At 35.8% G+C, this 25509-nt stretch overlaps 1 protein-coding gene across 1 annotated transcript; it reads left to right on the forward strand.

Annotated features, from left to right (window-relative positions):
• The first annotated feature begins 30 nt into the window (after positions 1 to 30).
• On the forward strand, positions 31 to 24323 carry retreg3 (reticulophagy regulator family member 3). The gene is made up of 9 exons (XM_689279.10): positions 31 to 621; positions 10398 to 10504; positions 14686 to 14716; positions 14811 to 14937; positions 15268 to 15352; positions 15443 to 15580; positions 17571 to 17650; positions 17813 to 17945; positions 19791 to 24323. The coding sequence occupies exons 1-9, from the start codon at positions 377 to 379 to the stop codon at positions 20345 to 20347; spliced, it is 1503 nt and encodes a 500-aa protein (XP_694371.1). The 5' UTR covers positions 31 to 376; the 3' UTR covers positions 20348 to 24323.
• Positions 24324 to 25509: the final 1186 nt, after the last annotated feature.

A 25509-nucleotide genomic window follows, 5' to 3' on the forward strand; every position in this document is an offset into this window, starting at 1 on the left:
CATTGGCCAGATCAAGCCCGTCCTCCCGTCAGTCTTCGCTGTTGCTCCCGCGACAAAACAACGACTGGATATGACCATAGATATGACAGCAGCACGGTGACAACATTAAATTCGAGCCGAGCTGATACTTAAACGTATTAATTCAACACATTCGTGCCCAATAATGGGTTTTAACTCTCAGTCACTCCGTGTCAACAACGGCAGCCTCTTGAACGCACGAGGTCTGCCCACTGCTGCTCTGCCCTGAGCGGCTTCAGGCTAATCGGCTAGCTCGCTAACCAAACCGTTTCTTTAGCACGAGGGTTGTTTTTAGCGTTACATTATTGTACACTTTGTTGGTTTATCTACAGACACTTTTTTTAGAGACACGTTGAGTATGGCGGGTGGGGCAGAAGAAGCGACAGAAGCGAGCGGTTGTGCAGGGAGGCTGCGCTCCAGCGGCGGCCTCCGGAGCGGTTCGTGCTCCGGTGGGACATCCGAGCAGCTCCGCGCGGTCAAAACAACGCTGCTGGAGCGGTTGGGGCCACACGAGCGCCTGCTCACCTATTTGCAGTCCGTTTTGTTGTGGGAGAGACCCTTTCACAGCGTCCTACTGTACACGGCTGCCAACGTCACGTTCTGGTGAGTGGATGAGCTTTATCTGCATGGATTTATCTGACGTTATCTCGGGCTCTGTTTACAACCCAGTGCATACAGTTGAAGCGTTTACATTATTAATGGGCTTTTTGAGGATCTTGTATAGTTCTTTCTTGTTTTCGATGGATGTATATACGTGTCTGGTTGTTCCAGACTTCTGCCCCTTTTCTTTTAAGATAAGAAACAGATGATGGTCAGGCTAGGAGACTATATTTAGACAGAGCTCTGGCTGTGTTGGTGGTGGTGCTACTGTAAACATAATGCTGTCCGTGCAACAGTTTGTTATTTTGAGTTTAGGTTTAACATTCAAGTTCAACTATTAAGCTAAACTTTGAGTTTGATGCAATGATTTTACTAATTCATGTCAAGCTAGGATATGTTTACAAGAATTTTCTGAGAACAATCTGTTGAATTGTTTGTGTACTCTATATGTTGTTGAATAGCCTGTATTCCCCTTCCTACTGTCAGTATAGGCAGGAGATCACTATGACAGAGATTGTGCAGATCTCCACACTTAATTGTGGTATTCATTCATTTTCTTTTCTGCTTAGTCCCTTTATTAATATGGGGTCGCCCCAATGGAATGAACCCCCAACTTATCCAGCATATGTTATATGCAGCAGATGCCCTTCCAGCTGGAACCCAACACTGGGAAACACACACACACTCTTGCACATACTCAGTATAAGGTTCTGAAGGTATGATAACCTTGGATAAAAATATCACAGTTATGCGGTTTTGTGATTACTGCTCTATAATATATTCTTTTTAAATTTCTGGGTAAAAAAACAAAAACTCTTTTCCCTTTAAACAATAAATTTTAAGAGACATTTATGATATTTTGGAGTAGTAAATATGTCAGGTTAAATAGTTCAAATACATTTAACTTCTGTTGTCTTAATTAGTTTCAAAAACAGATTTTTTTTCAACAATTTAAAACAGCATCTTTGAATATATTTTCTGCTGGAGATAATGTTTTCTTAAAAAACAAAACAAAAAAAAAGTAATAAAAAATCGTACACGTACCTTAGAAACAACATTGCAGAAAATTTTGATGGTTTTAAAACCTTGTCTTTTCCAAACTGCGGTGTACCTTGAAAATGGTTATCGTCCCATACCTAATATTGGCATACACTAAGGCTAGTTTAGCTTAATTAGTTCAAATTGTGTTATTCAAATTACATATTTAATTGTTGATATAATTGAATGTACATGATTTACTATAAAAACTATAGTTATTTAATGTTATGAATGAGTATTACTAATTAAAACTAATGGGTGTTTGATAAGTTAATTTTTGTTTTATTTTGTCCTGAATGATAACATTCCTTCCACATTTTAAGTATGTATTTTAAATGCAAAGCAATCAATGTACGTGATGTGGGTAGTAGCATCTGTTAGGTTCCTAAATGGAAGAATTGTATTCTGCTTACAGTTTTTTCTGTTCCAAAATAAAGTATTGCCACTGTCTCATGACATTTCAACCTTCTACTCAAACAGGGTGTAAATCTTTTTCCAGGTCATGTGATTTATTTATGTAATCATCATCAAAGAGCATTTGCCACACACACAGAGAGATCAGTAGGATATATATTAGTTCCCAAACCAGTTGGATGGGCCTGGTGTGATTTTGTTCATGCCTTAAATATTGTTACTGGCCATCCTAACTTGGCAAACCATGTGCTTTCAGTACATACTTAGCATTTGTGTTTCTAAGATCAATATACATCAAAAAGAACCCTATATACTTCTGTGATGTATGAGCAATTCCATGCAATGTCAACCTTGTCATTAAAAAAATATTTTTACCAAAATAGCAAAACCCTTTCTAAGTTATTTGTGTAGGCTTGTATTGACTAAAAATACTCAGAAATGTCTCTGCCGATGTTCTCAAACAATTATATTTGATTTACTAAAGTCACACAAGTGCAAATTTCACATCCATAATGGAGAGACGTCACATTTATAACAAAGCTTTTTTCCTCATAAATACAAAAATGTTTAAAAAAAAATTGTAAAAGGATGTTAATAACCGTACAAAAAATGTGTCACTATACTTGGCCGGCCATTAATATACCTGGGCAGCCTGCCCAAGTAAAGTCTATGTGTGGGAAGAACTGCCATTCAATTAAGTCACAGTATTATTTTAAATAATGCATTGTAAACAAATGCAATGTAAACAAAACAAAATTGGCACTACATTCATTGCAACATATATTTTAGCTCCCTCACTCCACAATAATAATATAATTAAACGGTATTCTTAAGGTTAAGAGTATAAAGCAAACAAATAATAGTAGCATTTACTATAAACATTTTTTTTTTTTTATAAATATCAAGACTAAACAAGTTAATGAAACTGAACCCAGCAGCATGTAAGAAAAGCACTACAAAATACTGCCGTCTTTCCCATTTAATAATTAATTATTATTAAATAAGATGCAGCATGGTGTCACAGTGGCACAGTGGGTAGCACAATCGCCTCACAACAAGAAGGTCACTGGTTCGAGGCTTGAGCACCGGCTGGGTCAGATGGCATTTCTGTATGGAGCTTGCATGTTCTCTCTTCTGTTTGTGTGGGTTTCCTCCAGGTGCTCCATTTTCCCCCACAAGTCCAAAGATATGTGGTATAGGTGAATTGGGTGAGCTAAATTTGCTGTGTATGTGTGTGAATGAAAGTATATGAGTGTTTCCCAATGATGGGTTACATCCGCTGTGCAAAAAAAATATGTTGGATAAGTTTGCGGTTCATTCCACTGTGGCGACCCCTGATTAATAAAGGGGCTAAGCCGAAAAGAAAATGAATGAATGACTGAAGATGCAGCACATTTCAGATAATAAAAAGCTTGATTTATATTATTTTATAACTAGATGCGCTACAAACCAGTCTGTTTATGATTATGCCCTTTAATGCAAATTAACCCTAATGATGTAATACATCTTCTGGTCTGATCTATGTAAATTTATTTTTGCAATCTTGAATATTCCTGTAAATTACTTTTATATTCCACTGTTAAAATCGTAATGTTAATCAACGCTCAAATAGTCATTTAAGCATTTTTTTAAGCAAACTTGTATCCAGGATCCAGTCTGACATGTACTTCCCAGCCACAACATTTTTTCTCTTTTCTTGATAATATGTGGTGTTACAGAAGTAAACTGAGTTGCAAACTAGATTTTATGTTGATTGAATTCTTAAAAAAAATGTTCATTCATTCATTCATTCATTTATTCATAGGGATGTAACGGTATCAGAATTTCACGGTACGGTAATACCTCGGTATGAATGTCACGGTACGGTATTTATTGAATCATTTACAGGAAAAAACAAAACTTATGAAAATACTCCAAAAAAGTGCCAAAAGTGTCAATGACATACAAATTAGCCATCTATCTGTAAGCTTTGAAACAGGAACTTCAATTTTAATAACAAAAAATTATTAAACCATGTAAAAAAAATAAAGTTTCAATTTAGTATTGTTGAAAACTCATCACATTCAACATTTAATCACACTCAGCCCATCTACCCAGATGAGAGCTCTGCTAGTCGGACTTCTCATCAAGCATCTCCCGCTGGATCTAATCTCACTATATTTATTAAACGGGATATTTCATTTATCTTGTTGTCTTTATCTAACGACATATTCCCTGACTTTGGTCAGTGGAATCTATTACTTGTTCTCAGGTAACGTGTTTTGGCTGAGCGCAAAGAGAAGTTAATGATTAATGTAAGCACGTACATTCTGTATATTGACTGATCGCTTGCCTTTATTTCCTATAATGTATAAACTTATTGTATGTTATACTTTTAAAATGGCCATTATCGATTATTAAAACTGATACTCAGCAAAAGAGAGGCTGTGTTTCGTATTTTCACTGAAATTGAAAGGAGGCAGTTGTTATCGGCTCCGTTTTGTTATAAATAACCACACAGTGAAGATGACGCTCATCTTATGCAGCACGACGCCTCAACATTTCTGCTGTCTAAGTTGCTAATATTAAAATGAAAATAGGCAGTTCCTTAAATCATGTTTACATTTTATTGTTGAGAAAGTGAAACAACGAAGCCAGGGTGATGTGAATGAAGTTATAAAGTACACTGTTCCCTTTGAAGATTTACCCGTGTCCTCGGTATAATCTGCTTTTCCATATCAAACTGAGAAGAAGAGACTGCAGCCTTGATCAAACTTGCGAAGTCTGAACTTACACGGAGATAATGCAGGACTGAACTGTGCGTGTAAAGCAGGTCGCACACCAGAAGCGACGCTCGGCGGCGCGGCGCGCCACGCAGCGCCATGTATTTTAGAATTCTAATCATAGGTTTCTATCAGGATACACACACCGGCGGCTGTCGGCGGCGCCCGGCGACGGCTCAGGACGCAGTTCATTTTTCAGCCGCGCCACAGAGTGCCATCTGATTAGTTTCATGTTAAATATCATTCGAATGTGCGCGTCTGGTGTGCGATACTTTAATCTGTCATGTACGCGCCGTGTCGCGGCGCCGAGCGGCGCTTCTGGTGTGCGACCTGCTTTAGAGTTTTCCAGCTCTTTTCATCCCCGCTTCTAGCAGCACACTCCATTTCCGCATTACTGGATCTGTAGCAACAACAGACCGCAAGGGATGATGGTCAAGCATGGGCTGATGGCAATTGTAGTTTTCGTTACCTTCCGTTCGCTTCATTCGCCTGAGCAAATTTTCTCAGAAGACCTATAGTTTTACCGAGTCATGCGACTTCGGTAATATCGAAAAAAATTAATATTGCGGTATGACGGTATTTACAATACCGTTACATCCCTATTTATTCATTTTTTTTGGCTTAGTCCCTTAATAATCAGTGGTTGCCACAGTGGAATGAGCTGCCACCTTATCCAGCATTTGTTTTACGCAGCGGATGCCCTTCCAGCTTCAACCCATCTCTGGGAAACATCCATACACACTCATTCACTCTCATACACTACGGACAATTTAGCCTACCCAATTCACCTGTACCACATGTCTTTTGACTTGTGGGGGAAATCGGAGCACCCAGAGGAAACCCACGCGAAAGCAGGGAGTACATGCAAACTCCACACAGAAACGGCAACTGACCCAACTTAGGCTCGAACCAGTGAGTGCTGTGAGGCGACAGCACTACCTACTGCGCCACTGCGTCACCTTAAAGAACGTTCAGTAAGTCTGAAAAGCTTTAGATGAAATCCTTCAGGAAGGAAAGCTGTATGGGAAAGACAGAATTAGTACAGGCTGGATGCCTCGGTCTCTTTTTCTTTACTGTTCAGGCATGCAGTCTTCATTCACTTAGTGCAGTCACCCTCTCCATCAGAGAAATATTCCCCCAGATCTTATTATCTCCTTTTATTTGCCTCACTGAGCAGGAGAGGAACTCACTTGTGGTATTTCTTTTACTGTAAAGACATATATTTATAATGCTGTACTAAAGACTAAATAAAAAGCTACATCACTTCCTTTTTATATATTAGGCCTTAGTATTTTGGCCTTAACAGTCCATTGGCTACAACAGTACAATCATGATTAGCATCGCCAAGGTCATGGGTTCGATTTCGGTGAATGATTAAATGGCAATATATGATTTATACTGCAAGGTACGGCGTCACAATGGCACAGTGGGTTGCAGATGGAAGGGCATCCGCTGCATAGCTGCATATGTTGGCAGTTTATTCCGCTGTGGTGACCCCATATTAATAGATGGACTTGAATACTGCAAGGTAGGTTGCTTGGAAAACTTGCCAAATTCATAAATCTCTTGTTTGCATCTGGATAGGTTTTAGTCAATTGGATCAAACCTGTTTGTTTTTTTTTGTTTTTTTTTCCACATTGCTTATTTAATTGAGGGCAGGGTCTACAGTTGTGTACAGTTTGTATGGGCTAATATTGCCAAATAAGCATGTGCAATTTACATATGAACATGCCAGGAGACAACAGAAAATGATACAGAGTAGCTTTTTTGAGCGTTTTGAAAGCTGTAAAACGAATTTCATTGTTGTGGGTTTATGTTAGTATCAGAGCCACTAAGAAATATTGTGCTTTTTACAGTTTTCGATTTTAAGCCAATTTATCATTTCATACAGCAATGTTAAACTTATGTCTGGCAAGCACATTTCAATCTTCAGTTTCAAGACGTTCAAGAATTGTCATTAGGTAGAGAGTAGGTGGTCTTAAGTGGCTGTTTAAGCAAATACAATTATACATCAATCCGGTCAAGTTTTGAATCTCTGTATGGGGCCTTAATTTCAGACCATTTCATAAATACCATATGTATCAATGATTTGATGTAGTGATTTTTATATCCATTTATAATGGTTTTGACATCTCATGTGGTTTGTTGTTTGATCCAGTCATCACCACATTCCCTGTCTGTTTTCACACTGAGAGACCAATAGTCTAGACTTGTCTCCACACTGGCTCCGGTTTTGCTCAAGTAATTTAATAGATTGCAGTTTTCAGTCCTGGAAAAAATCTGCTTAGTGTCAAAAGGCAGCTGCCCTTCTGCTTTACTCTCATTCACTATAAAACTGGCCTGGGGAATATTTGGATTGCTTGAATATTTTGAAGAGCTTAAATTTTGGTTTCGGACTGCGAGTAATTTAAAACATTCACAGAAATGTAACGTTCATAATGCATAAAACTACTATCCAAATGCAAATGGTTTGTTTTCAGAGTTGTTCATAAGATAGATCCTTCTCCCAGTGTTTACTGATTAAAACTGTCATTTGAAGTGCAGTTTTACAGATCATTTAGTTCTGTCATTTTTGTTTTTCATAATTTTCATTATTGTTCTAATAATTTTTGGGTTGGTGTTTGTAAACTCTTCTTTTGTCTGTGGACAATCACATCATGTTTTCACTTTATTTTATACAATACTGTTGAATAAGTATCATCTAAATAAATGTTTCTTTTTTATAAAATGTATTTATTTTAGTTATGCCTTGGCGATAAAATGGGTATCGATATTTATTGACCAAACACCATTGTCTATGTCTATATCGATAAAAAAAATAAAAAAAAGATTCGGTATGTAGTTTCAGTATGAAGCACTGTAGTTTTATTAAAATGTGGCTGCTTAGCACGTGCCTTGGAAGCAGTGACAATAAGCTCAGTGTGTAAGTTTGTCATTTCCAATGGAGACACGTAGGGCTGCATGATTCTGGCCAAAATGTGAATCACAATTTATTTTGCTTAAAATCAAGATCCCGATTCTTTTTCACGATTCTGTAAATGTAAAATAAAGGTTAATATGATTCGCCTATTATTATTGTTAATTCTCAAACATATGGTAAAACAACAATAATAATATTCGGTCTGTGTGTAGGTATACTGTTGCTTAAAATGCTAAATTTTGTACAGTCATCATTATGGTGGACTTGAACATACTTTCAATATGTCCCGTTTGTTAATTCACAGTAAAATCATGACATCAGAATATAACCATTCATAATTATAAAGTTGATTTATTATGTTTGAGACTTGTGCTTGTTATTTGTCATTGACAACATTATTAGATCGTTTGTTTCACTGGTAAAATTAGAATTTTGTCATATTAGATTCCTTCTTGCATTATATTCCACATTATATATAGGCTAGGGTTGTTATACTGACACAGTAAACATTTATTTTTATGCACAACACTTTGTTTTCGCTATTAAAGAAAAAACATCCAATGCTTGTCGTAATCATAATAACTGTAAAATGGGATATGATGATTTAAATGATGTGCGCACAGGTTTCACTTTCACTTCTGAGTGCGGCTCATGGCTGCCGTCACTGTGAGAAAAAAACCACATACATGCAAGTCAAACCTCCAGCACGGCCCTCAAACAATCACTCTGTGCAACAAACTGAACGTAATTTACAAATTCATAACCTGTAATTCACAGCCTATGCAGCTTCTGTTTACTAAAGTAGGCGTCATAGACAGGCACATGCGCATTCTCAGCAATGTTGCCAGATTGTAAAAAATGACATAGGTGTATAATTGGGCGGTTTTGTAACTGCGTGCCCGCCAACCCTGGTCTTCACTTATTATCCTGTTATGATCCCCCAAAGAGGTGCCATAGCCCCCGTTCTCAACATACAAACGCTTACAACCATTTTGATCTCCTAATGAGACTACAGATTGTTGGGCGGTGCTTTTTAGTTTTTGGCGGGTTTTAGGCTGGAAACAGTCAGCTACATCTGGCAACACTGGTTCTCGGAAGTAAACAAACAGCTGGCGGTCAGCTCACGTGTGATTTCGCGGCCAAGAACACATCATTGCATGAAAACAGAAATGAATTTTTTGGGTAAATTATACCTTATAAATACAGTATGTGACACTTAACGCCATTTGAAGGTGTCATGTTGCTGTGAAGATTTGTGCGATTGCCTTGCTTCTCTCCTGAACTTGAAAATATAGTTGGCTGAATCGTAGAAAAAGCTGAATTAAGATCGTGTGTAGGGTTGAATCAAGGTCATGATCTTTTTTTCGATTAATCATGCAGCCCTAGAGGCACGTTACATGCACGACGTGCACATGGTGTGCAAGCGGTGCACTTGTGACGCACGTGTATTTTCCAGGCGCTTTAGTTGAAAAACAACTGAACTTTTTAATGCAAGTACAACTAACCAATCTACTTTACACTTTGTATAGAATATACACATTTCAGTAATTGCGGTAGACTAACTCAGACAAACACAGCACACCTAAACACTGCAGTGCTTTTTATTTTTCTCCAAAAACTTGCATCACAGCTTCAGCAACTTGTACAATTGTCATTGCCAGAAAACGGTCGCTGGTCACCTAGTTATAAGAGACGCGCTTGTCAATTCAGGTCAGAATAACAACACACGTGGAAATGAGTGCCGTATAGCAGCAGTCAGGAGATTGTAAAGGATGAAACGATGTCGCCAGAGTGGTTTTTTAGCATAGGGGGCATTGTAGTCATTCAACATCAGAATTTATAATGTTGCAATACGTATTTGAATAATGATTGGTTAGTTCCTTTACTTGAAATCTCAGATTTGATTATCATAATTGGATTTGTTTACAGAGTTTAAGGTTTGCTGTCATTATTATTCACACCTTTAGGTTTTTAAGCTTTACCATTGCACACAGTTTGTAACATTTTATTTATGAAATTTTTGAGTCTCTTTAACACTTCTGTTTATTTTATTATAAAGAGATCATTAATTTTCTTTAAATATTTTTGTTTTTGACTATTAAAACTATTTGCCTTTGTAATGTTGCAAAATGAAAATAAAGTGGTTAAATTCAAATCCTAATATTCCTAAATGTATTGTTATAAAATATTTAAGAATTATCGCTATTGAATGTTCTGAAACACAATATCCTGATAGTTTTTTTGCAATATTGCCCAGCCCTGAGTTTAGTTAGTATTATTCAGTAATAAACTTGAATTTGCATTATGTAAAGTATGCGCATTACATGACACATTTGGCGACTTTCAGGCAAATATTCATAACCTAAAGTTCATGCAGTTTTTAAAAATAAAATGTGTAGAAGGAATGAATTAGCCATACTGTGAAACCACAACCGCTTGTGCAGCACATGATTTCTCTGAGATTGCACAGGAAGACAGTGGGGCCGGAAACACCTGTGGTACAAAGGTTTCTGCATGATGCATGTCTGGCGTATGTCATCACAAGGTTTTGGTCAGAGAGTTAGTATTTCAGAATAAATTCTGCATTGAAATCATTGTTTCCTATCACACTGCAGTGTTAAAAAAAGGAATGCTTCTCTTCACAGGTTTTTTGCTCTGAGCTCTTTGAGGTTGCTCTTTCTGCTGGCATCAAGTCTGGCTCTGGCTGTTTGTGTGGACACTTGGAGGAATAAGATCTGGCCCAAGATCAGAGGTAAAAAATTGTTATCCTCGTTTGCTTGTTTACAACTGCTACCCAAGTACACAAGACCTTGCCGTCTCATCTCCTATCTGACTTAACATTAATTATAGTGGCTGTAATTAAAACCTCTCTATTCCCTGTGCTGTGACCCACTCAAGTTTCTTTTCTCCCTTTCCAATTCGCACAGCTCCTATGAAAGTGACATTTTCTAGCAGCACTGCTCCATGAGCTGAACAGTATCGACCTGAATCAATATTTTGCATGTAGCTGATGTACAGAGGCTTATTAGCATTTGCTCTGCACTGTGGGAAGTTTTAATAGAACGAGCAACAAATTCTAGTCTAATTAAAAAGACTGTTTTATGCTTGAGCTTTTTTATAAGCTGAACTATAACTATATCTGAATGTATGGTCTGCAACATGTACAATAAATGGAGCTATTGTTTTTATAAGAAACAACACATTCTTATCTAATTGTTGTTGTGTGTGAGTAATTCCAGTCTTGCTTCCTGCACAAACATGATAAGTTTGTATAATGGCAGTCTATGGTCTTCACTGGCTGTTCAGAAGCAACATCTGCTTTGACCTTTGCACACTCTAGTTGTGCTGTATTCTACTTTCTGATAGTAAGAAGGTAATGTGATACTGTATAAGTGACACCATCATTACTGTACGTATCAGTAGGGCTGTGTGATTATTCGAAATTAAATCACAATCGTAATGTGAAACGTTGCGATTGGTTAATCGCAAGAGGCTGCAATATGAAATATATATGTATTTAATTTCCCCTGCCCAGAGCAAATGCGTGACAACAGGTGTTCTGACATTTTATCTCACCCGTTAGATTATTATTATCATCATCATCAAAATTTGCTACCTGCCTTTTAAATAGAAGGTAGGACAATCTGACATGGTAGGTAGGGGTGTAACGATTTATCGTTTTATTGCGATGCAAAAATGTCACAATATGCATCGTGGCGTTATGACGATTTGATTACGATATGACATCCGTTTTCTCTTATTAGTTGAGCTGTTTGCACGTGAGCTACGTTCCACCTGCTGTCGCACGTGAGTTCAGATTGCAGCAGCAGTAATGTTAGCAGACCAAGATGAGTGGAGCTGAAATAGAGGATGGCCCATCTTCTCAGAATCAGACGTCTGGCAACATTTCGGTTGTACAGTCATTGCTTTAGACTCGTCCGCTTTTTGACACGCATACTGGGTCAAACATCCTAAGTTTTAAAGTCTTTACAGTGATTTGCATACTTTGCACAGCGACAGGGATACCTCCTAATGGTGTTGAAAGAGTCACATACTGTATTTATAAGGTACAATTCACCCTAAAATATCATTCCGTCTTCATATAATGTTCCCGCCGCAAAATCACACATGACGTGAGCTGTTACTACAGAGGGCGGACTATGATAGACGCGCGCGTATGGCAAGCCGTTTTAGCATTTAAACCTTTGTTCTGACTATCCATATTTAGAGATATCTCTAATTATATTTTGACTAGTCAGAATGACAATTAGAGATATCTGCAATTACAATTGTACTAGTACGAAATCAGATTAGAGATATCTGCAAATATATTATGACTAGTCATATTCCTCAATTGACTTCCATTAAAAAATATTTGCAGATATCTCTAAATTTTGAGTTTTGACTAGTCACAATTGTAATTAGAGATATCTCTAAATGAATTTAATTAAATATGAATTAAATACCTCGAAATGTGGATTTTTTTTTGCGCACACAAAAAACGCAAGTGACCAAGCAAAGCCTTAAGCTCTTACTGTTAAATTCAATTGAATAGAAAGCTTTTTTTTTTTTTGCACCTTAAATTGTTCCTTAATTTTGTCACTGTCATTTCAATAAAATTTTTAAGAAGTTTTTAAATTGTTTTATTTTCCAGAGACAGGCCTGTTTAATTTATTTTCTTAAAGAAGGTTCAGTTTAACAAGTTGAAACAAAAGAAATACATAAAAAATAGTTTACTTTTCAGTTGCATTGCATTTCAGTTTAATTTTCAATTTTTATTCCAAATATCGTGATACACATCGTATCGTGAGCTGAGTGTATCGTTACACCCCTAATGGTAGGACAAATCGACAGATCACCGCCTGTGTGTGACAGCCTTACTAGCCAATTGAGTGAGCACACTTTCGTTCTGCCCAATCAGAATTGCGCAACCGAACTACACCCACAATAAAAAAAGAAAACAAACAGGAAAACGCTGACAAGTAGGATTATGGTGTCTGCTGCTTCAGATGCATTAATAAACAAATTAGTACTAAAAAAGAGCATTTGTATTATGGAAATATTTTGGTTTCAAAGTCACAGACACCGAACAAAAGCAGGTATTTTTTAAGAGCTGTCGCAGAATTGTTGCCAAGGCTTACAGATTGTTGAGCTGAACCTTAACTACAAAATTAAATTGTAAGTCAAATCGCTATCGAAATATCAGTCAAAAAATACTGCAATTAGATAGTTTCCCCAAATCTCACATCCCTTTGTTTCACTGTGTTTCAAAACCTGCTGAGGAAATCCGGTGATGAATGATTTGTTTTGAAACTACATATATTATTTCTAAGGTAGACCAATTACAATGGTGGGCCTGCTGACCAATCAGAACAGAGCAGGTTCCCAAAAAGCTGTTTAGAGAGAACATGTCCCATATTTACCAAGCTTCCCAAAAAGCCATTTTAGTTTTTAGTTCAGAGAATTCATGAAATTTACTCCTACTTTTAAACTAGTTAAGTAGTAAGTTCTCAAGAATCTTAAAGCTAAGAATCACTCTTGTTCTCCCAGTTATTTAAGGCCCTGTTTACACTAATACGTTTTAGTTTTAAAATGAGGTTTTAAAATGAAAACGATCCACTTTTTACACTGGCATTTCATCTACCATTTCTGAACTGCTCTCCATCCACACAACACCAGTGAAAGCACACATCTCATGATCACACACACACATACTGGCATGCGCTGCACATATGTGCGCATCTGAGCTCCAGACAGTCAGCAGGTGCTTTGAGCACAAAACCCCAGGTCAGATGGAGAATCTACCGCTGGATCTAATCTTACTATATTTGATATATGTGATATTTAATTCATCTTGTTGTCTACATCTAATGACATATTCCCTGACTTTGGTCTTTTGAATCTATTACTTGTTCTCAGGTAATGTGTTTTGGCTGAGCGCAAAGATAAGTTAATGTATTAATTTATTTAACCATGTACACTGATTCTGCACATTTGACTGAATGCTTGTCTTTATTTCCTAATGTTTAAACTTGTTGTAATTTTATTGTTAAGATAGTAAAGCAAAGTAGCCAGGGTGATGTAAATGGCGTTATATTATAACAAAACATATAAAATAACAATCAGAATGTCTGCAGCCCCGCCTCTGTTTTCAGTTGTCTTTGTTTTCCCCCATCCACACTGACACGGAGCAGCAGCATTTTAAAATGAAAACAGCCTCTTCAGCGTTTCCAAAATGCTTTGTTTTTGGCACTCGAAAACTCCAGGATAGTGTGGATGTAAGGCATAACCGTAGCAAAACGTTTTTAATTTTATTTTAAACGAAAATGTATTATTGTAAATAGGGCCTAAGACAGCTTGAGAGGTCTCTCAATTGGTCAGTTGTCAGCAGGGGCTTGTGATGACTCTGTAGAGTACAGACAGTGGCCTGTATAGTGATGATGTGCTGAAACCGTGATGCAAGCATTGTGCTCAATTGCAGAAACACTTCTACTTTGAAAAATTGCAGCATATGGACGGTGATTCACCATTTGATGCTTCCCTTGTAAAACAGTTTGTTTTATATGTATATTTGTGCTCGAGTGTGTGACCACAAATAACAAAAGCTCTGTCTGATGGTGCACTGGAGGCTGAAATACAAAAGTTCAGCCTTGCGCCAGTAAATTGTTTTTATTTTAGTTGTCCTTGTCTCTGTAATGTGCTGTTTTAAATATATCTCTCAAACACTTTAATAAAAGACATACTCTGGTAATAAGAGATAATGCTGCATTGTACAATCTGAAAAAAAATCATATGGGTTTTATTTTTAACCTTTAATTTAAAATGAGGACTTTTAAATATGCGTAATGGTGGATTTTAAAATATTTTTAGAAAGCTTGCAGCAATTAACTTTTACAAATGTGCCTGACATTGTTTGTTTTTGGTCTTTTACAGTTAAAAAACAAGATGAGAGTGAGAATGAAAGGTAATGTGTCGTGTATTTGAATGCTCTTTCAGTCATTTTGATAGACATAATGGTTTAATTATTATATTTCTGTTCTGTTCTTAATGGCTCATAGCTGGGGTCTGGTGCAGCCTGGGACGTTGAGTGTACCTGAATTATGCCACCATCTGGCTGAAATTTGGGTTACAGGGTCTACCTGTGCTACAAATATTGTGCAGTTCAAACGGCACAATCCAGGGAAGGTGAGATTACTACCAAATACACTGGTACATTAGTTTTACACTGGAGAAGTCAATGTTGTTACATTTGCATAGTGTTTTTTATCTATCATGTATTCTTGTGCAGAAAATAGTTTGTAGTTTGAGGAATATTATGGCTAGGAAATGACCCAGTTAAAAAGGAAGCAATATGCAAAGTGACCTACCACAATTCATTTGGATTTGGACATGCCTTGATATCTTTCTTGCTCCGATCTTTCAGATGCAGTCATTGTTTATAAGATACGAAAATATTTTATTGCATTCAAAACCTTTGATTAATTTTCATGCAAAATCCTGAAACTTGTTTTGCAGTTTTGCGTGCTGGTTTGTGGCCTGTTCACCTTAGTGGCCATGGTGGGGCGCTACATCCCTGGACTTGTGCTTTCATATGCGGCTTGTGAGTAGCAGAAATTTTTCTGGGCTTACTCATCATCTCCAGTGCCTTAAATACTGCTAAATATTTATTCTTTTCTGATTTATTATTTAGTGCTGGGTGTGTTGCTGTGCCCACTGGCGTTGTATTATCGGCTATGGCAGCGTGTGTGTGTGAAGCTGGAGCCAGCCCTGCAGTGGCTGGATTTCAGTGCCAAAGGATACATGATGTCAAAGCCTCTAGACAACCAGTGTGAGTATATTGTGTGTATATATAAATCCATAAAATATTCATAAAACTGATGATATTTCAGATTTGGTTGCACTTTAAGAACTTTTATTATTATTATTATATTATTATTATAATCTTTATTTTACCTGGAAGGACACATTGATATTAAAAATCTCTTTTACAAGAGTGTCATGGCCAAGATTAGGCAGTATCCATGTCACATGGTTCTAACAGAAACAAACAAAAAACAATTAACAGTTAACATGAATCACACATTTACAAAAACTCTTTTTAAAAGCATTTAGTGAAATCAATTCTTTAATCTGCAATTTGTTTGTAGATTATAGGGCTGGGCGATATGGCAAAAATGCAAAAAAATCTAAATCTTGATTATTTTTTTCCAAATTGAACAATAGCAATATATATTAACTTGTTAAAGCTTCCAGATTTAAAAGAGTACCCCAACGACTGAAGCCACAAAAGTTAGAGCATCTATTAAATGATCCAAAAAATAGATACATTTTCAGTGGCTGAAAATTTGATGCATCTCTAATATCAACACAATTTTAGGTTTCCATTGTTGCACACATCTGCTGTGTGATTGGTTCTCTGATCAGTATACAGTAAAAAAGTCCTGAGATTATATTTTTTTATATATTTATTTTTCCCATCTCAGTCCGCACTTTAGGAACAGACAGTAAATAAATACTGTGTGTTTGAAGGCCATAGCTAAGGACAGTTTTTTTTTACAAATGAAATAATGATAACTATAATGATAATTGACCCAAAAGTGATAATTCTGTCATCATTTACTTATCCTTCACTTGATCCCAACCTGTTTGAGTTTTTTTTTGTTGACCACTAAGAGAGATGTTATAAAGAATATTTGGAATAACATATACAGCAATTGATTTCCATAGATTTTTTTTCTTACTATTGATATCAATTGCAGCTTTTTTTACATTCTCAAGAATATCTTTTTTTGTTTTCAACAGAATAAACAAACTCATAAAAGTTTAGAACCACTTGAGAGTTAGTAAATGGTGAGGAAATTTATATTAACATGGAGTTAAGTTAGGTACACTAGTTGCTTTCTTTTATTTATTCATTCATTTTTTCCTCCGGCTTAGTACCTTTATCCATCAGGGGTCGCCTAACACATGTATGCTCCGGTGCAGCCTTCGTGCAGTCGCCCAGCCATTGCCCTGGCTGCCGCAGACGCTGATGCACACCTCTAAAAAATTTACCTGGACGTCCCAACAACATGTAGTGCAAGCTCTGATTGGTAGGTTTGTTACCGGTGACAAGCCCGATGGAGCAAGTATTTAAAAGCGTTGAGTCTCGTGAAGGATCTCCAGATGGAAACTTCTGTTTTGTGTTTACCTTATAATTAAAGTTTTTGCACGTTTACCGGGTCCTGCCTTTGAATGAGCAAGCTTGAGCTACTTGTACATTTAAGGTAGCGTTCAGAAAAAAACAAAACATCCACAAAGAAACTCGACAAAGAGAGTTTGTTATTTGAAGGTTAAACAAAAAATAAAAAAAACTCAACAGTGGAACATAAAAGAACATACTGCAAACTAGCGTTTCAGCTTGCAGAAGTATAAATGGACGACGATAAAAACCTATGTAGTTTAATTAAGTAATTTAATGCTAGAAGGCAATTGTTAAAAAGACATTGAATTACCATTGAATAATTTATTTAGTATATTCATCCAGTAATTAATCAAGTGTGTATGAGTATGTCATTTAATCATTTGTTCATATTTTAAATAGTAATAACTTCATTTAATTAAACGAAAAACCTGCATAATTTAGACTTTACGAAAAACTTCAATTATCCATTCAGAGTCATAGAAGAATCAAAAGAATTATAATCTCTATTTAAAAAAATAATAATGCCATTGTCAATTTATCCAGAATTTAGCAGCTCTGTTGAATGTTTGTTGTATTTTATATTAGAATGAAGAGCCCATTTACAGAACTACTGTTGACTTCTCTGTGTTTGTAGTTCTTCGTAAGCCGATCAGGAGCGGGAATTCTGATGATGTTAGTGACAGTGAAGAGGAACTGGCAGCATTCTGCCCAACGGTGAGTCCAGAAACAGATTTTATTTATAACATGGATTTACAGCAGTTGCATGATCATAAGTTTTGAAGATCTGTAGGAGCTTATGATAGTAAAAAGCAACTCACTTTTGACTTACCCGCACTTTCACTTTAATGAACTCACTTGAATGTTTTGCACCTATAGTTTGATGAAGCAGTGGTGGCTAAGGAACTAGCACTGACTGACTCTGAGCACTCCGATGCAGAGATTTCATACATGGATAACGGCACCTTTAATCTCTCCAGGGGTCAAACACCACTCACAGAAGGCTCAGAGGGTAAGACTCAATAAAGTCTTTTTATGGCCCGTTTCCACTGAGTGGTACGCTATGGTATGGGTTGGTACGCTTTTATGGCTGCTTCCGCTGTCAAAAGGTACCAAAAAGCAAACTGTGCCTGCATACAACACCAACTTACTACATTTTGGGTTCCTAGCATGAAAGAAAGTTACCAAAAGGCAGAGCTAGACGCGCAGCTGAACGCTATTGATTTACAGAGAAGCATCACTAGCGCGCACAAGCCAGGAGAAAGAAAAAAATTAATAGCCATTTTTAAATACACAGCAGAAAGATTACATCATAATATTATATTTGTATAATAACGAGCCATGGTCGACCCGAGCTCAAACAGACCTTGTCGTCATCTTGATGAACAGCCACAAAGCCAAGAAGAATTAAATCTGCCGTGTCCTGTTGTTGTTTTACGAGGCCACCTAAAAGCGCAAGTGGTTTCACTTTCTTCAGAGAGCTCGCTGCACGTCTACATTTGAAATAACGAACTTCTTGAGCTGATGATAATAATGTGCACGTGATTATTGAAGCGCTTCTGACACCCGATCCTTTCAGAAATCGACAAATGCGAGAGTGATGCGCAAAAAAACAAAGAACCAAATGATTCTTTCAGCAACGTAAAACATAAACAAACTTTCATGTTTAACTATTATTATCATCTTTTGGACTATTAGTAACTCAGAATTACTTTCTAACAAGAGGTTACATGTGCTGGTCAAGAAAAAAAATACAGATGAGAGGTTTGCACGAACTGTGGGCTAAATGTTGCGTGTTGTTTTTGAACCCAAATAAGGACTAAATGAATGCTGTTTGTAGTTTTTCTGTAAAATGTAATAATAACATATCGGAGACTGTGAGGGTCTCTATGTGTTCATATGTTTATTTATTTATTTATTTTATATACTGTAATTGCAGACGTTACAGTAGACTATCACTGATCTGCAGTTATAATAAGAATATTTTCATAGAAAGGTTAGTTATGAACATTTATACACAAGTATGTATATGTATAAAGCATTAAATTTCTGTGACATTTCCTTGAGCAAGAAGGGCATCGACTGAAACTTTTTGTCGTACACCACTGGTACCCTTTGGGTAGTGGAAATGCAAGCGTGATAAAGGTGACCCATACCGTACCACTCAGTTGAAACAGGCCATTAATCCCAGATTTAAAATGCTTGGATTGTAGGATTCTACATTATTACTTGTATAATGAAGAAAAGAGTGGAAAAAAGTGGTCTGTGCATTTTATGTTGGGTTAATATAATAAAAAAAAACATAATAATTTCAAAAATTAATTCATAAATGGCACCTAAAAAGCTAAATCAATGAAAATGTGTTTATTCATAAATTAAAAACATCCTAACCAAGTAATTGTAAAGAAATTATTAATAAATAACAAGAATAAGATGACAAAGATATTTACATTTTTACAAAAATAAAAATGCTTCTATGTAGAAAACTTAAATAGCTTATTTTACCACTTTAAATTGCTTATTTTAAATTGCAATATTACATTTCACAATATTCATTCATTCTTTTTTTCTTCAGCTTAGTTCCTTATTTATCACTATTCCAGTATGTGTTTTAACAATATTACTTGAATTTTTATATTACTTTACATTTTTATAAGTTTTTTATACTTTAAATGCATTGTTGAGCAGTTTTTCAAAAAACAAATTTTTAAATTCTACCTGTACTCAAACTATTAAAACTAGGGTATATTTTGAACTAATTAATAGGCCAAAAAGGAGTGACTGACCAGCATATCTTGTTATAATAACCACTGTTTGTTCAATTCATTGTAATAATCACTATTTATTCAATTAATAGATCTCGATAGACATAGCGATCCGGAAGAATCATTTGCCTGTGGGCTCCCAGACTTTCCCTCCATAAACCCAGATGCCACACTGATGGAGGATGACGATGATGCCAGCATAGGGCTGCCCAGTCTTAACTCCGCTGCACCGTCAGGCCACCGTGGCTCTACCTCTGCCTTGCTGGACCTGAACACCGAGATGGACTCGGACCAGGAAGACCTCGAACTCTCCCTCGGTTCCCTAAATACTACCTCTGACCTCACTAGCAACCTGGCAGGGGTCATCGCCAGCAACATGATCCAGGCAGCCATTGCGGGAGCCATGCAGCCCCGTCCACCGCAAGGCCCTCGGAGAGAAAGCGGCCCCCGGGCTGGAGCCGCTCCGAGGGGATTCAGAAAGCAGTCGAGCTCTGAGCTGGACACAGACCTGGACTATGACGGAGAAGACTTTGAGATGCTAGATCAGTCAGAGCTCAACCAGTTGGATCCATTCGGAGGTGGTCAAGGCGGTCAAAACCGAACCCAGGGATCCAGCTTCCTGTCCAACTTTCTGGGGAAGCCACAGTGAGCGAAGTTTTGGGGATGCTTTCCTCCGTCTGTCTGTTCTTTGTGTTCCTCGCACCTTGATCTGAATAGAAGTTTGCAGTGTTGGTTTGAATGTCTACTGAGATGATGCTTTTAATTATTTTTTTTCTGACTGAGGGAGACGGAGAAGAAGCGTGTTTGTTTTGCACTGTTAATGAGTAATTAGTATCACTTGCCAGGATTTCTCCCCTGGCTATAGTTGATATCACTGTGAATTAATCTTCTTTGTAGTCAGACTCTTCGTCAGATATGCTCCGTGAGCTTCCGTGTCCTTTTTCGTTTCGTTTTTGGGTGTGTGTGAGAAACTCGGGTGCGAAAGACTCCGATTTACTTTGTAGGCTAAGCAATAGGACAACAATCATTGAAACATCTGGGATCTCTTTAAAGCAAAGGTGTCAAACTCAGTCCCTGGGGGGCCGCAGCTCTGCACAGTTTAGTTCCAACCCTACTTAAACACACCTGGTCAAACTAATTGATTTCTTTAGGCTTGTTTGAAACCTGCAGGTAAGTATGTAGGAGTTGAGTTGGAATAAACTGTGAAGGACTGCAGCCTCCCAGGAACTAAGGTTGACACCCCTGCTTTAAAGGGATAGTTCACGCAAAAATGAAAATTCTGTAGTTCTTTACTCATCCTCCAGTTGTTCCAAACTTTTGAGTTTTTTTCTTAGTTTGTGTACACACAAATCTTCTGGAGAATGTTGGTAAGCAGCAGCCATAGACTGCCATAGTATTTGTTTTTCCTACTCTGGAAGTCGATAGCTACCAGTTTCCAACATTCAACAGACGAACAATATTTCAAATTTTTTGAACCACCTGAGGGGGATCAAATGATGAGAATTTTTTTTTATTTTTAAGTGAACTATCCCTTTATTAGGATTGGTCACTCAAAAATGAAAGTTTGCTGTTAATTCACTCTCATGATGTATGTGAATTTTTCTTTTCTTCAATATAACAGTAACAATTTTTAGCTGAAGTGATTTTCCTAGCAAAATAAAAAAATGAATAGTTCAATATTTAATAGGAATAATAATTAAAAGAAATTGATAGTTGTGACTTTTGGCGGTACATTGAGGTTTTGTGAAGTGAATCAATCGTGTAACCAGAAGCTCCAGATTTTGTGAATGCACTCAGAAGCTGTTTTAAAGGTAATAATAAATGTTCTTCATTATATTTCCTGGACAGACAGACCAATCATTTCTCTTTATTAGACCTCAATGTATTATCAGAAGCCATGAGTATTAATTCAGTTTTGCCTGTATATGTGTTTTTGACTGTCAAAGTACTGACAGCAATTGATTTGAATTTTCTGACTTGCCAAAGAGCACAGTTCAGCTAAAAAGTCCTTTAAAGAGAAAAATAAGATCTATCAACATCTTGTGTGGCCTATAAGCGTGAGTAAATTAAAAGCCAATTTTCATTTTTGAGTGAACTATACCTTTACCTTCTTCTAAACCAGCAAATTTACCTACACATCTTATAAAGTTTTCACATCTTTCTTTTTCATACTGACTGTGTTGTTTGTGTCTTCTATAATAACACAAGGGACCAAATCAGACATTCCACCATCAGTGCTGACCATGTGTACAAATATGAAGTCGCTGAAGATCTCGTGAAATCTATAGTCAAGACATTGCTGAGCAAAGACATCTGAAGTAATGGTCACGTATTTAAACTGCAGCCTCATCTCATGTTAATAAATAATTTACTTACCCTCATATACTTTTTTCAAACGTTCTTTTTTTCTGTGGAGCATAAAAACGGAGGTTTTGAGAAATTGTTTTTTTTTTTTCAATCGTTTTAGACAATTTATTGGATATCAGTAGATCAAAACTGCTATTTTAGCAACATGAATCAAATTTCTTCATGTTTCACAGAACAAAAGTCATACGGTCAAAAAATTCATAGTTAATTAGTGATTTTGTTTTTATTTGTGAACTGACCCTTAAAGAGTTTTCCTATGGTCACTAAATAATAAACAACAGTCAGTTCTTCACTTTACCGTATATTTGCACCTAACCTTTCCTCATCCTTTTTTTTTTTTTTTTGCTTCTTTCCATGCTAACATTCTTAATCAATTCAATCATATAGCAAAGAAAAGACATATTTCGAAAATCAGAAATACTATCTTAAATATATAAATATGTTCATTGCCTGGTCATTTTGCTTCAACTCTACAATAGCTTTTTTTTTGTCATTTTAGCTCATGTAGCATTTCTTCCACAGTGACATTTACATGTATGTTCATATGGGGCTGGATTTCTTTCTTCATTACTTGAAAACCAAGAGTCAGGATCAATGGTAGCAAAGATTTTCTAAAACAAGATTTCTCTAGTAAAAAGTAAGGCAGATTTTTCACTATATTTTCCTTCAGATTGCTGTTTTTTTTTTTTATCTGTTCATCTATCAGTCAGTCTAAATAAATATGAAACATGGCCAGCTTGTTTAACAGCTCAGCAATGCTGTTCATCTGGATATTAAGGCAGTACATTAATTTTGTTTGTAATGACTCTACCTCAAACAAGACATTGGGCTATAACTGCCACCTGTTCATACACAGCCTTTAGTCAAACACACCTTTAACTGTTAGGACTTTACACAGGAACTTTTTTATATATACAGGTCAAACTATATCCTCTGCATCCTGGTCTGATATGAGATTCGGAGCATTAAGTACAGTACTAAGACACAAAGGATTTAACTTCATCCTTTCTAGTGTGATGGAGCTGTTGGAAAGAAATGAGTGGAATTTGCTGTTTTATTTGCTGTTTTTTTAGTACATGCTGACCCATTTTTCTTTCAGCTTTGCACTTTTGCCAGGTTTCTGTTTCTCTGGCGATGCTGATTATATAGATATCTTTGCTGGCTTTTAGATTTCATTATTGCGTATATGCTGTAAAGCAGGATCACAGCAATGAAAAGGCATTCTGTTATCAGAGATCAGTCAAATAAAGGTTTCTTGTTTTATTTTCCAAGCAAGCAGTTTGGTTTCCTCATTTTAATTTAAAGTAATGAAGCATTGAGGAAACAGCTTGTCTTTTTTTATCTCTGTATTCGCAGTCTGTCACTTCCTGCTGTTCCAGTTTATTACATTTCAAATCCAAGTCTTATTTTATCCAGCCAACTTGACGTAGTTTAAAATCAGTTTAGAGTGTTGCTGTGATTTACTCAAACCCTTTTTTCTTTTTTGTTTTGTTTTGCTTAATTGTGAGCCCTAAGGTTTTGAATTGCTGCTGATTTATTTAGATTTTTTTTTTTTTTTTTTTGATTGCTGTGGATTTATTTTTCAAGGTAATTTATGTGTTATATGTGACGTGTGGGATAGTTTTGTTTTTCTGGATTGCTGAAATGGATGAAGCATAACACATAGTTATTTTTAGATTCCAAAGCCTATTTTTTTCCTTTTTAATTTAGTTTATTTATCATTATAATTCATACAGACACGTTTAATTGTTAACAAAAGCAATTCAGAAAATATTTGGGTTGAAAAATTGATTCATTGATTTGTCTTCTGAATAAAATGCATGGAAATATTTTGTCATTCTAATGAAGTGTGTCAGTGTAATTACCATCCAATGGGAAAATTCTCTGGACATTTACCTCGACTATTCATCTTTTCGTGTTCAATTCAAACAGAAGTCACCAGCAATTTAAACGGAACAGTGGATTTCTGGTTTAAAGGAATGGAAATAATGTCCAGCGTCATCTATTGGTGTTGTATTGGTGTTAGTGATTTAAATTGAAATCAGTTTGAAGTCATGTTGAGGCAAATGCAAAATACAGAATCACTCATCTTTCTTCGTGTGAGCGTTTTTATTTCCAGGAGTCTTTCTGTAGCTGGATTCTGCAGTGTCAGTGATTTTTATTTCTGTAAACAAGTATTTCCCTTTACTTCCCATTCTCTGTAATTAGTTTTTGATAACTTTTTGATGTGCAAGACAATAAACTGATGAATGAACAAACTCTTGAATTGAGAAATGTGATCTTTTTCAGTAAAATTGTATTATTTTACATTATTATTTAATTATTTTAATAAGTTATTTATTATTTTAATAACTTATTTTAATAGCTTGTATTGGTAATGTTGTATATCTTGCAATATTCTAATAAAGATGCTTTCATTTAGAGCATTTTTTTAATAAAATAAAAATGTGCCATATTTACAGACATATTTATATCAATTTTAGGATTACAGTGTCAGTATGCCAAATTTAGCAAATTTATAGTTAATATTTAATTATTTTCTAGAAAATCACATAAAGAGCTATGTTAATAGCATGCCCACAGAAAACAGGATTGTCCAGTGGTTTATTTATGAACAGCTACTTTGGTTTTATAGCAAATATTTGTTTTTGTTTTTTCTAATTAGAAACAATAATTGTCCAAATCAAATTAATTGAGATAATAGGATAATTTAACAACAATTCTTAGAGTTGTTCTTAAAGAAGTCTTGAAAAGCTATATTTTAAATTATATGCTCACTTTTTAATTATTTTTTAGTCTGTAGTGTACAGTGACAAGTGTGTTTTCAGTATCAGAGTTTTAGTGCATAAACTTATCTGAGTGATGTTTTAATTCCAGAATCTTTGGATTTTATTTTTTTTTTTTTTTTTGTATAAAACACAGAATTATTGACAAATACACACTTTTATTTTTTTATTGAATACAATAAAAATAACATCACAGCATCATAAGCTTTAAGAAACATTATTATTATTATTATTAATAAGCTTAAGAGATTCTGTATTGAACGAAATTTCAACAAGTATTAAATCTAGTTATTGCCTTTAGGAACTTATTTTTGTGTACAAAAAATTAACAATAAGATCGAAAGCATGATCATTATCAGAAAAATACAGAAATATATATTTTATAGACAAATTTAAATCATATTTAAATAAGGATGATAAATAAAACTAATGTTGTTCCAAAGAAGTTTAACGTGAGTGCAACTAGAATAAGTGAAATAAAGTTTCATATATATTGCAGAAAGTACACAGATATTAAATAATTAGCAATTTGTAGAATATTATGCAAAATCTTTAAATGTATTTCTCTTATTTTGTTGGATATGCTGAACTTTTCAGGAAATAACCATGCTCTTAGTAACACTTTGGTCCAGAGAGATGTACATCTTTGGGAGGTATA

Source organism: Danio rerio, chromosome 3, assembly GCF_049306965.1.
Source record: "Danio rerio strain Tuebingen ecotype United States chromosome 3, GRCz12tu, whole genome shotgun sequence".
NCBI classification, from domain to species: domain Eukaryota; kingdom Metazoa; phylum Chordata; class Actinopteri; order Cypriniformes; family Danionidae; genus Danio; species Danio rerio.

Coding starts and splice junctions, on each gene's coding strand:
- retreg3 (XM_689279.10), top strand. CDS start 377: ATGGCGGGTGGGGCAGAAGAAGCGACAGAAGCGAGCGGTTGTGCAGGG. Junction 10,505..14,685: donor GATCTGGCCCAAGATCAGAG/GTAAAAAATTGT, acceptor GGTCTTTTACAG/TTAAAAAACAAGATGAGAGT. Junction 15,581..17,570: donor AAAGCCTCTAGACAACCAGT/GTGAGTATATTG, acceptor CTGTGTTTGTAG/TTCTTCGTAAGCCGATCAGG.